Below are 13,370 nucleotides of genomic sequence, written 5' to 3' on the forward strand. Positions count from 1 at the left end.
CCGCCGAAGGCTCCTCTTTAACGGCCGGTTGGTGGGTGAGATCAGATCAGATCAGACAGCCGCGGAGTGTACGTACACGAGCACTCCAGCTGCCCCAGCTGCTGTAAGCTGTATGTGTGGCGCACGAGCCGTGCAGACGACACGACTGCCTGTCTCCAAGGCATGGGCACCGCACCGTTGACCCCAGGAGCTGTCCTGCCTGCCCCCTGCGCCCCATAGCCTAGGGATCAAGTTGGCAGCCGGACTTGCCGTGTTTGGTTGCAAAAACCAAAATTTAAAAAAAATTCCGACACCTGTATGGAGACTTAAATTTAGACGAAATAAAAAACACATTGCGACTGCTGTCTGTAAATGGCGAGACGAATCTAATGAACCTAATTAGGTTGTAATTACATACTAAATTGCTACAGTAATGCTACAGTAAATTAACTCTAATGACGGATTAATTAGGCTCATTAGATTCGTCTCGCGATTTACAGACGAGTTCTGTAATTATTTTTATAATTAGTCTATGTTTAGTACTTCAAATGTAGAAAGATGTCTTTTCAAAAAATTTACGGGAGCCAACCAAACACGGCCTTGGTATTCAGGCCTTGGTCTCGGCGCGCCAAAATTTAAAACGCGGTGCGGGACCGATCGGGAACAAGCGACGACACGGACGCGCTGTCGGATTAGCCTGGGCCAGCGGCCAGCGCCACTTGCGATCGGCGGCGGCGGCCTGCGAGACAGCGAGAGCATGGGTCGGGCGTTGGGCTGGACGCTTCGGCGGCGTCACGGCGTGCACAGAGCGGGAGCTAGATTATTTAGCGAGAGCTCTAATGCGGGCGTGTAGCTAGTCGATCTGCTTGGAGGTTGAATAAGGAACGCCCAGTGTGCCCTGACGAGCATTATTTTTCCAAGCAGCAGCGATGGGGCTCACGACGAGATTTAATTTAACTAAAACGACACACAAAAATTCGACCTCGAGCGAGCACAGAAGTTTGGGGTGGAGGTTAGAGAGAGTAATAGTATAAAAGGGCACTGTTGGATGTCTCTGCAAATCATACGCTACAGGAATGGAGAATGGCCCAAAAACTATTTGAGGCAAATGATGGAGCGGTGCTCTTTCTCGGCTTTGTTGCTTCCTTTGGTCAATCTTGTGGTTGGCTCCCTTGATTCTTGCAAGAAAAATCAGAGGAGGAGGAGAGGAAACATCAAATGATTAGAAGTAGTTGTTGCTCCGTGGCATGCACTACACACCTATGACTATGAGTGTCTCGCACTTCCAAGAGTGCAAGAAAAGGCCGGAGTGGTTGGTCTCTCTGCCCGGCGGGTGGTGTTCAGAGCAGTCTAGCTCCAAGCTTGTCTAGGATTCGGTGTCCAGCTCGCCCTGTCGGTGCTCCACTTCGGCGTCGACAACGAGTCCGTGCCTCTGTGGAGCCTCTGTTTAGGAGTTGACGGCCGGCGGCTCCCTCACCCTACAAGGAAGAGTTCATGGAGCTTTTGCTTGGTGGATGCAGAAGAAGATTGGCTTTGTGGATGCCTGAACAGTGGAGCAAATTCAATCATCAAGGGGCGGATTCAATTGTAAAGTGATGCTTTTCCAACTTTTGGCCGCTCGAAGAAGCTATCCTTGCTTCTCCAGGAAGCTGGAAAAGCCAAAAGCTCCCCCAAACAGGGACCTAATCTCAAATCTTGTTTAGTTGGGTGAAAAAACTTGTTGGAATGTTACATCAAATTTACCGATGCTAATTAGGAGGACTAAACATAATATAGTTGAACTCCAGGTGCTAAACACTAAGTACAAATGACCGTAGTCATGTGCTTGTCTTTTAAATGTCACCACTACAGGTACGTGTGGATCTTTGACTGTACCAAAAGTGTCACCACCGTGGTTGTTTGCCGTCGTTTTGTGTGTTCCGTTGCAACTCACGGGCATATTGCTAGTTACACATATAGATTGAAAATTATGAGATGAATCTATTAAATCTAAATAAATAATCATTAAAAATATTTAATATTCCTAATTAACATGAAAACATTTGAAATAGTAAAAACCTGTCGAAAAGGCCTAGAGAAACCGGTGCGGTTGCTTTGCCGAAAAGGCCGGCCGAGGGACGAGAGAGCCAGCCGTCGGGATGAGTCGCGGACTCTGCTAGTGCCGACGTGTCAAGTTGCCCCGGCACCAAACGCCGGCGGTGTTCGCAGTAGCAACGGCAGCCACAACTCACAAAGGGAGATTCGCGATGACAAATTCTTACATTCTTTCCCCCCTTCAGGCACGACCGTATTAATTAACCACCGCTAATTACCACCCATTATCCATGCATTATCCCCTCCATTTCTTTTTACCTCGATCAGCACCAGTCTCCTTTTCCATCCTTTTCAGGTCGGGGAACTCCACCGAGAGCTCGAGTCTTTGGTGTTGTTGTGCGCTGTGGCCTCGCGTGTGTGCGTGCGGGGGGGGAGGGAGGGGCGTTCCTGGCGGCTCGTTGGCAGCAGCCACCCTCGCTCGCGCGCGGTTGCGGCGGCAGGTGACGACGCGCCTAAAAAGGCCCGGAGAAACAGGTTTGGTTGCTTTGCCGAAAAGGCCTGCCGGGGGATGAGAGGGCCAGCCGCCGAGACGCGTCGTGGACTCCGTTAGTGCCGACGTGTCAAGTTGCCCTGGCACCAAACGCCGACACCGGCGGCGTTCGCAGTAGCAATGGCAGCCACAACTCACAAAGGGAGATTCGCGATGGCAGATTCTTACATTCTTCCCCCCCCCCCCCCCGCCCCCTTCAGGCACGACCGTATTAATTAACCACCGCTAATTACCGCATATTCTCCATGCATTATCCCCTCCATTTCTTTTTACCTCGATCAGCACCGGTCTTCTTTTCCATCCTTTTCAGGTCGGGGAACTCCACCTAGAGATCGAGTCTTTGGTGTTGTTGTGCGCTGCGGCCTCGCGTGCGTGTGGTGGGGGAGGGGGCGGGGGGTTCCCGGCGGCTCATTGGTAGCAGCCACCCTTGCTCGCGCACGGTCGCGGCGGCAGGTGACGACGTGCCTAAAAAGGCCCGGAGAAACAGGTGCGGTTGCTTTGCCCAAAAGGCCGGCCAAGGGAATGAGAGGGCCGGCCGCCGGGACGCGTCGTTGACTCTGTTAGTGCCGACGTGTCAAGTTGTCCTGGCACCAAACGTCGCCGGTGTTCGCACCAGCAATGACAGACACAACTCACAAAGGGAGATTCGCGATGGCAGATTCTTTTGAACGAGTACCATTTTTTAAAAAATTTCATAACATATACTAACATTTTGAAACAATGGATTCAACATTTTTTTTGTTCTTCTCCGACGATGGCGCCTGCCGCCACGCAAAGCGTTTAGTTTTCAATCTCATTTTTATGGTTTTCCGATGGGGAGGAAAAGAGGTGGGAAAAGAATAATATAATAATAAGAATACGAGGATCATGATTAAAGGGAGAAAAATAAAAAGAAGAAAAAAAGAAAGGACAAAAGGAAAAGGTAGAGAAAATAAACAGAAAAAATAAAATGAGAGAGAAAAAGAAAAAAATATAAATAAATAAAAGGAAAATTTTTCTCATAAAAAGTTGAAACAATTGAAACCCTTTCTCACCAAGATTAAGCTCACTGTATCCCTCACAGAGGCCCTACTTGTCAGGCCAAAAAGTTTGACGAGAAAGAGGGGAGATTGGTTTCGTCAATGTTTCCCACCAAAATCTTAATACTTTTTACACCAGCAATTTCTTATACCCTCACCTCTTATACTCGCGTATTACTTTCCTTTAGCAGATACTTTTACTTTCCTTTCCATATACATTCACCTATAATTCGTGTCATTATTTATTTTGAAAGGATAATAATTGACATCACTGTTTATGGAAGATAAAGAAATCTATAAAAAAGTTCAAACAATTGAAATTCTTTCTCACCAAGATTAGGCCCACTGTATCCCTCACAGAGGCCCCACTTGTCAGGCCAAAAAGTTTGATGAAAAAGAGCAGAGATTGGTTTCGTCAATATTTCCCACCAAAATCTTAATACTTTTTACACCAGCAATTTCTTATACCCACCTCTTATACTAGCGTATTACTTTATTTTAGCATATACTTTTACTTTTCTTTCCACATACATTCACCCATAATTCGTGTCATTATTTATTTTGGAAGGATAATAATTGACATCATTGTTTATGGAAGAAAAAAATTATTTATTTTGGAAGGATAATAATTGACATTATTGTTTATAAAAGAAAAAATATTTATTTTAGAAGAATAATAATTGACATCATTGTTTATGGAAGGAAAAGAAAGACGTGTATTGTTTTTGGAAGAAAATAAACAACATCATTGTTTGATGGAAGGAAAATTAGGCACGTACATCTCCGCTACTTTAGTTAAAATAATCTTTCTTCTATATCTCAAGTCCCGCAGCAACACGCAAAAAATCACTTAGTTCACAAAAATGAGAGCGCTCTCCTATTTGAGTTGGCTTCCACTAACTCAGACTAGCAATATGGGACTATTGAATGCCACTGCATTCTTTGCTTTGAGATTATTAAATGGGCCTCTCCATGGGCCATTTTTCAACACCAACGAGCCCAGCGGCGACAACGCCCAAGCTCCGCCAGCGGTGCATGGGGGCTCGGGCTGGGCATTCGGGATTTTTACAGAAGTTCGGTTCTTGAAAAATAGGAACCGACCGGTTCTTTTTATAAGCAAGAACCGAGGAAGTTCGGTTTCGGGAAGTTCGGTACTAACCGAACTAATCGAGCTGCTTTGGAGCAAGCTGCCGTCGCCTGGGGGATTTTTTCAAGTTTCCATAGAAAAATGTGCCGTTAAAATTTCTCTTTATTTATGATTTATGAAGCATTGCTCTTTGTATACAGGTCAATGATCAGATCGTTGAGACAGCAGGTGACCTGTTTGAGTGTGATGCTGTCGAAAAGTTATTTTCATCTTACTTGCGCGATGTTAGTCTGTGCATTAAGGATACATCTGGCATTAATTGTGAGAATTGGGGCAATCTGAATCTTGCAACAGCTCTGATAGTGATATTGGCCCTGAAGAAGACGACAATGATTTTCATGAGGTAATCATACTAACTATTTTGTATGTATTCTCAGCTGCTCACATTGCATTTCGTGGAAGATTGTATCACTCTTGTCTCACTTGTATACTATGTTCATATTTTGCATTTGTACCATGCTAGTTGTGTGTATACCCTGATAGGCTAGCCACCTTTTAATGTTAGCATGTGTTATCCTCATGTATATCTTGTCGTGCTAGCTTTGTGATATTTCTTGGTGGATTAGTCACTTTTTCATGTTAGTGTGTATATGCTTCAAATTGTTCAAGTGGCATGTTGTTCATTCGGTATCATTTGTGTATACCTGTGTAACTAGTTGACATGTTTGCTAGTCTTATTCATTTGATTGGTTTCATGTTGCAATGCTTTAATCCCTCAAATTGATATCTTCATGACATTGTTTAACATGATTTGACCTTTAACTTGCTTTTGGGCTTGTCATGTCTTCAAGTTGTATTTTGCTTTTTCTTTGAGTTCTACCTCCCTTGTAATTGGTTTTGGAGTCTTTCATTTGATTTTTGTGTGACTCTTTTGTAACGTGCTGAATCGTGTTACTTTCAGGTGCTTTCAGAAGATGAGGTATCAAAGTTGATGGATGATGCACGTAAATATTATGGTGTTCTGTCGATGGCCCTTAGCTTGAGAACCTACAAGAAGATTCGGTCTGCCTATCGAGTTAGGAATGAAAAGAAGATATTGTTGGAGTCCTTAATTAAGAAAGCTAAGGAAGCGTTTGAAGCAGAACAAGCCCAAGTGTGTGAGAAAGGTAAGGTGCATGGAGAGTCAGAGCAAACTCCTCAAGAGCATGTGATCTCTGCATCTAAGCCACCTTATGTGTATGAGCATCCTCTGCTGAAGGGTCTCAAGAGATCCTGGAATTCTGCTTTTGATCCAAATGTGCTCAATAAGTCTACCTTTTGTGAAAGCTTATCACTTGGTGAGACTGGGAGCAGGAGGATTGCAAGTATTTCTGAAGCCCAGCCTTCAACTTCCAAAGCCATTGTGCCATATAAGCCTTTTCCTCGTGTTGTGCTGCTGGATCAGAACATTGATGTTGATAATCTTGTGGGCATTTCTGCAGTGCCTCCTCCTTTGACTGAATCTGTAGAGCAAGTTGAAGTTCTTGGTGACGGCAAGGATGAAGAACTCGTTTTAGCTGAGTTTTCAGAGCAAGCCTTTTCCTCATGCTGTGCTGCTGAATTAGAACATTGATGTTGATAATCTTGTGTGCATTTCTGCAGTGCCTCCTCCTTTGACTGAATCTGTAGAGCAAGTTGAAGTTCTTGGTGACGGCAAGGATGAAGAACTAGTTTTAGCTGAGTTTTCAGAGCAGAATGTGGTTAATATTATAGACACAAGTTGAATTAGTCCTAGATTGCACCAATCAAGGAGCCTTGTACTAATATTAGTATTTAGTTGTAGTACAATTGGGACCCCAAAAAAAAATCAATCAGGAGATTGCAGAACCTCCAGCACGTAATAAGCTCCTTGATTGGTGCAATCTCGGACGCAGACTGACTAATGACATTGGATAGGGGCATTATTGTTCATGCTTGTCAATTTTAGATTGCTTATGTCAACACTGTGGAGATATCTTGGCAGTACAGAAAAATTTAGGTGCACGATTAGGGATGGAACGAGCGTTTTTGCAAGTTCCTGAAAAACATTTTCTGCATTCAGTCACAGTTTCACATGGAGTATCATGGACATGTCATGTCAGAGCATGCTGGCCGATGGCTCCAAGCAAAGCCAGTACAGCCGGTCGCGTACCCAACTCCAACTGGTCTCTGCGTTCTAGGAGTATATACATGTGCAACCTTGGACCCGTAAACATTGCCGCATGGTTCCTATACATTTGTGGTTGTTGGAGTGTTAGTCTGGAAGAATAGCGTATCCTCTATCTGTCCGCCGTCTTCTCTATTGTGCTGCTAACCACCCTATGGAATTGTTAAAAGAACACCCTATGAAATTAAAGGATAGGACCTGCAAAAAGCTAATCCGTATCTCCGGACAAAAAAAAAGTTTCATTTCCATTAGCATGATCTCGAAACAATGCACTTTCTTGCAGGCGAGTCATTTTCGGCACACATCGAGAGATAACTTTTCAATATAGTTTCGTTGTTTACTCCCTTGTTAATGGCTATCTTCTGTAATCATCTCAGGCTTTTCTTTATGCACAGAAATAATTTTATGGAGTGTTTGTCATATAATTTATTGTTTTAACTTCTTCCATATTGGTCCAACTTCTTCCTCTTATCAAGCAATAAAATGCATTGTAATATAGTACAACAATAAGAATAAAAAGAAAAAGAAAACCTGTAGAAAACCTCACACTCCCAAGCGAATACGGAAGCAGAGAATCCAATTGCTTACCCACAGACAGAGGCGGATCTAGCGTACGGGCATGGAGCTGGAGGCCCCTCTCCCCTACCCTCGTACCTCCCATGAAGCCTCTCCAACAATTTTTAGCTATCAATGAGGAGGAGGACGGAAAAAAGAAAAACAAAGACCCCCCCCCCCCTCCAAAAATAAAAATAAATTCTTGGATCCTCCACGGCCTACATAATAAAATAGAGTCCATCTTGGTTTCTATACAAAAAGTTCTTTATTTGCATTGAAATAACAATGAGAAATCATAATTAGATTGCAGCATCCGCCGCTCACAATCACCCATTGCCACAAAAGGGCAGAAATCTCCAATCGATTCCCACGATCGCCCGACACCAATCTACACAAGCTACAGAACAAGGCAGAGCGCACCCGGAGCAAATCAAATCTTCAGCTCCGGCGGATCAAGCAGAGAATCTTTGCCGAAAACCTGTAGACCAAACCCATTTGATTACTCCAAACCAATGCGGTTGAGCATCAGGGTATCTCGCCGAAAATCTGAACTAACAAGAGCAGGGGAATGGAGACGCTCGCCCAACTCCACTGCACATGTCTGTCACTGCCTATCACTAGTCTGATTTTGTTCGTTTGACCAATCGGAGATGAATAGGATTTCCCTCGCATTATCTTTGTATATTTTCAGTGACCTGCTAGATGTGGCTTCTAGGTGCTCTGTTCTTGTGTGGTCGGTACGTGCTGTTCTTTACAGAACAGAGGACTGAAGATGCTATCAAGCCTCTGTAAACACAATGTTTCAAATCACGTTTTGTATCGTTATGCCTTGTAGTTTTGCATGTCGAGTCAATTCTTGGCCAAAGTTGGGGGTGGCACTGGCACCGAGTGGTCCAGCTGACCCACGGCGTTTTCTAGTACCAGCACCACTCTCGGATACAGCTCGCACACGAAGCTGTCGCGTACTCGCGTGGCAGCCTGCCTCTGCCTGCCTACGAGGGAGTCGGTCCCCGGATCTCTCTCTCTCTCTGTAGAGCAGCAGCTGGCTGGTCCGTGCATTTGGCAAATGGCAACGCCACGGCCGCGGACCATTCGCACTGATGCATCATGCAGTGATCCGGCACGCCGAAGATATCTGGCTTTGGACTCCATCTCTACCAAGCTGTACCTGTGTCCAGCTTCCAATGAGTCTCCTCTGCAGTACTACGAAGTGATTCCGATCACCGGCAGCTGCACCCAAAAAAATAAAAAACAGTTGCTTCACTTAGATTTTTGCCTTATATGCACTCCCTCAGCATAATATTCTGCACCCCCCGCCCCCCCCCCCCCCCCCAACAGGCTTGACTGTTCAACAGTAGTCTTATCGCACCCCTCAGTCTATACCGGTGGACCGCAGTAAAATTTCTGTTTCATTGTAGAAGTACCATATAACGTTCACACTCAGACGAGACGACACGGTTAAAAAAAAACTGCCAACTCGCTGCGGAAGTCCTGTGTCACAAATTTTGGCTGGTTGCACGGAAGAAGAGGAACCTACCCAGGCAAGATTTCTCTGCTGCTCTGCTCCCGGCGCGGCGCCTGAGCCCACCGGATGCCGGAAGGGGCGGGGCAGGAGGGGAGGGGGGGTGGTAGTGTGGTACAGGCCAGGCCAGGGCCAGGCCGGCTGCTCCGGACAAAGAGCGCCGGGCACGGCCAGTTGCCCGCTGCCGCCGCTCTGGTGCCGGCTAAGCGGCAGCGGTTGGCGTCCACCTCCCGCCGACATGCCGTCCCCACGCCCACGCCCCCCTCTTCTTCGCCTCCCTCCCTCTCCCGATTATATAACCATCCCCGGCCGTCGCCTCCCCTGCAGTCTCTTCTCTTCTCCCAATCATCACCATCTTCCATTCCTCCCCAACTCCATCTCTCTCGTTCTTGAATCGCTCGTGCGCCGCCGCGTGCCGTGCCGTAGTCAACGGAGGAGGAGCGCGAAGGCGGCAATGGCGAAGGGCGGGCTGGGGAAGCTGCGGTGCATGATGAGGAGGTGGCACTCGTCCAGCCGCATCGCCCGCGCGCCGTCGCCCGGCGAGGACGCCGGCGCCCGGGGCGCGTCGTTCCACGGCGCCGCGGACGAGGTGCCCAAGGGCCTGCACCCGGTCTACGTCGGCAGGTCGCGCCGCCGGTACCTCGTCGCCGAGGAGCTCGTGGCCCACCCGCTGTTCCAGACCCTCGTCCACCGCGCCGGCGGCGCCGCCGAGGCCGGCTGCACCGTCGTCGGCTGCGAGGTCGTCCTCTTCGAGCACCTCCTCTGGATGCTCGAGAACGCGGACCCGCAGCCCGAGTCCCTCGACGAGCTCGTCGAGTACTACGCGTGCTCACCGCCGCCAGCCACCGGCCCGGCCGCCGGAGTCGGGAGCCTCTCGAATCTCCCAGCCGCGGCGGCGGATCGCTCTGCGATTTCCTGTGTCCTGAGCCGTAGGATTAGAGTAGGGGAAACCATTGTTAATCACCGTGCTGTGCAGCTCACGGACGCTGCTCTTCCGGCTCCGTTGATCCGATTCGATTGCCTCTAGTTTGCTACAATTTTTTTAATGCTATCCTCCTAATAAGATCTCTGGAGTCTGGGCACATGTCTCCATGTATATTGCGATGCAAAAAAAAAGAAAGCAAAAAATTGCTCATCTCGACTCCTCGATATGATTTGCAGAGTTCTTTGTTTCTGCTGGCGCTCTTGTTCGTCACCGGTGCAATACAAGAATTTTATTTTTAAGCCTGTATACTCGATTACGTTGCATTTTTTCTCAAATATGCGGAGAAACTACGTATCTTTGTATTAAGGAGAAAGAAAATTTAATACAACATGCTATGAGCGCTCGTGAGGTCACTACGGATTACAAGAGAGCAAAACGGAGCAAGGCTGTAAGCTCAATTACGCTGTGTCAGAATGACATGCATTTTAGATTCAAGTGCTAATAGATAAGCTAATAGATAAAAGTGCTAAACTTTATCGTTAGTCTATCAGTGATAATGGAGTGGGCTAAAATTTAAATAAAGACTTAAACTCTTTAACTGTTTAACATATGCATGATTCCCTTGTTAATATGTATTAAAGTTTAGTGATTAACTTTAACTCATTCAAACAACAGTCCTTAATCGCAGGGGCGGAGCTAGGTTATAAGTATTGGGTGCGGCCGCACCCACAAAAAGATCATAATCATTCATTACATTTAGTTTTTTCACCATATTTGTTTGAGTATTATTTGTTTGTTACAAAGCGTCGCACCCCCCTCCGTCTCTCTCTAGCTCCGCCCCTGCTTAATCGTCTTCATCCACCGTAAAGCAAAGAGTTGTATGTGCACGACTTCATCTAATCCTACAGTTTTAATGTCGTGGACTGACTATAGCCAGCTGCTACCCAAACACGATGAGCTTGAAATGAGCCTACTCATCATCAATGAATTCGGAATGGTGTGTGTGGCGGACTCAACCTGGGGCCCTACCACCAGAAGGAAGCCCCTCTCTGAGAAAGCTTCTTGTGCCATTACAAAATCAGACACACGTTGCTGTCAGGCCAGGGTTTCGCTCGACGCTTTGGACCCAATCCTGCTCATCCTCTTCGCTGTCTGTCTCCATCTAATCCGAGCTTAGCCACTTCTTAACGACATGCAACACGACATGGGGCCGTGTACTCCGCTAAGCTTCATTTGTCGCCGATTCCTTCTACCCCTGCTCAAACAAAACGCGCTGCCCTCCAACGTACAGCCCTGAGAATTTTCTAATCACCGATGGGCTCAAGATAAAATTTAAAAAGGTTTCAAATACGCATTGCACTGCTTATTTTATTGAGTACGGTGTCGCTGCTTTTTTTATATAAAAAAACTGAGTGTAGTTGAGGCATTATTTTTGGTGTCCGAACGACGACCCTCCCATGATTGCAACGTTGATACGTGTCTTTCGTGGGAATTGGAGGCCAAATCCCTACTGCTAGTCGGCAGATGTGACCTAATATTTCAAACTTGACTAAGTTAATTACCCTTAACCACCCTTCCAAAGTCATAACCTTTGATTAGTGTGTGGACCTCAAGCATACAATTCAAAAATTTGGGTTGGAGGTTAGAGAGAAGAATCTAAAAAGGGCACTGTTGGATGCATGCCTGTGCTGAATCATTGAGCAGAGAGAACAGAGGAAGATGTATATAGAAGAGGAATTGGAAGATGGACACACAGTAAGGCGAATGGAGTGGTGCCCTTTTGCCTTTGTTGCTTCCTTTGGCCAATCTTGTGGTTGGCGCCCTTGATTCTTGCAAGGAAAATCAAAGGAGACTTCAAATGATTAGCAGTAGTTGCTCTGATTAAAGTAGACTGATGCGTGCCTTCGAGTAAGGTACTGTGTGGCCATGCATCCCTCTATTTTATATGCGCTACTTGACATAGACATATCTGAATTGTACCGGTGTCCCGCACTTGTCTTTGCAAAAATAATAAACATAACAATAAAAGGAAGTTGGCCCTGAAAATTATATGAAATCCATTTGGACTTTAAGAGCTTATTCAAATTTGGGTCAGGAGGTTATAGAGCCAACTACCATACATCCATGATCCATGTCTAAGGACAGATTTTTTTTAATGAAACAGGAGGGGTTCCCCCTAGTGGTTTTATATTAATAAAACAAAGTACCTATTAGGACAGATGGATGCAAAGGCGAATAACACCATTGATCAGCACTTATTAGGACAAAATTGGGTGTTAAAATTTACTAATATTGGCATGCATTGCTAGTACAATTAAAGGCCCAAAATCATTCAGGACACCAAAACGACCTGCAACACGCAATCTAAGCACCTTAATTGGCGCAATCCATAGCTCGGACGCAGACCGACTAACGACGTTCGACTGACAGATACGTTCATCGTGGTATTTAGTTTATGATCGTCATAATTTTCAGAGAGGGGCTGCTGATGTTTCAGCTCAGCACAGCTGTAGCGAATTAGCGATATTAGAACACACCACAGTGCTTCAATTAGCAAGTTCCTGAAAAAAAAATCTGATTTCTGTCACTGTTTCACGTGGAGGATCATGGAAATGTCACGTCAGAGCAATGCTGCATGATCGTTCCAATCAATGTTCAGAGCAGGGCACCAAATGGTGTGTATGCATTAAACATGTGCAGCCTGATGAGAGCACCGTGAAATTTAATTTGTAAGAATTGTGGTGTGTGAGGTCTTGCCGCCGTATGGGCCGTCCTACAAAATTTATACTCGATTCTGTACCCAATCATTAGAGTTTATAGAGAATCAGCCGATGGAGATCACTCATTGCAGCAAGGGCATGCAGAGATCTCCGAACGATTCGCGTGATCATCCTGCACTGATCTACTCTAGCTACAGAACAAGGCAGAGCGCATCCGGATCAAATCCTGTAGCCGCGGCGGATCATGCAGGCTCACTTGACAACAGAAACCTCCGGACCTAATCCATTTCTTTACTGGAAACCCATGCGATTATTATCCGCCGGAGCCTGAATTTTAACGAGATCAGCAGGGGAATGAGTTAGCCGCCGGAGATGTGGACGCGCTCACCCGACCCCCAAGCACATGTCTGTCAGTATCAGTGATCTAGTTTCCTTTGTTGGTTTGATCAATCAGAAATGAGTAGAATTTGTCATGCATTATCTTTAGGTCCTGTTTAGTTTCCAAAAAATTTCTACAGCACCTGTCACATCGAATGTTCGGACATATGCATGGAGCATTAAATGTAGTTAAAAAAATAATTAATTACACAGTCTAATTAATTAGCATGAGACGAATCTTTTAAATCTAATTAGTCTATAGTTAAACATTAATTGTCAAATAACAACGAAAGTACTTTAGTTGTGATCGTTCGAGACCTGTTCAGCTAGGTGCTCTGTTCTTGCGTGGTCGGTACATGCTGCTATTATAGAATACTATTGGCTAAAGCTGCTACTATAGACTTATGTTTGCATTA

The 13,370-nt window shown here is 45.8% G+C and overlaps 1 protein-coding gene and 1 long non-coding RNA gene across 2 annotated transcripts; both read left to right on the top strand.

Annotated features, from left to right (window-relative positions):
- The first annotated feature begins 4,874 nt into the window (after nt 1-4,874).
- LOC120712528 lies at nt 4,875-6,649 on the top strand. The gene is made up of 3 exons (XR_005690916.1): nt 4,875-5,072; nt 5,631-5,835; nt 6,151-6,649. It is a non-coding gene; the product is annotated as an uncharacterized LOC120712528 (long non-coding RNA).
- Nucleotides 6,650-9,206: 2,557 nt separating this feature from the next.
- On the top strand, nt 9,207-10,082 carry LOC120712529 (auxin-responsive protein SAUR76-like). The gene has a single exon (XM_039998328.1). The coding sequence runs from the start codon at nt 9,386-9,388 to the stop codon at nt 9,956-9,958; it is 573 nt and encodes a 190-aa protein (XP_039854262.1). The 5' UTR covers nt 9,207-9,385; the 3' UTR covers nt 9,959-10,082.
- Nucleotides 10,083-13,370: the final 3,288 nt, after the last annotated feature.

This window comes from Panicum virgatum, chromosome 6K, assembly GCF_016808335.1.
Source record: "Panicum virgatum strain AP13 chromosome 6K, P.virgatum_v5, whole genome shotgun sequence".
Classification (NCBI taxonomy): Eukaryota; Viridiplantae; Streptophyta; class Magnoliopsida; order Poales; family Poaceae; genus Panicum; species Panicum virgatum.

Excerpts from the sequence above, each read along its gene's own strand:
- LOC120712529 (XM_039998328.1), top strand. The coding sequence starts at position 9,386 with ATGGCGAAGGGCGGGCTGGGGAAGCTGCGGTGCATGATGAGGAGGTGG.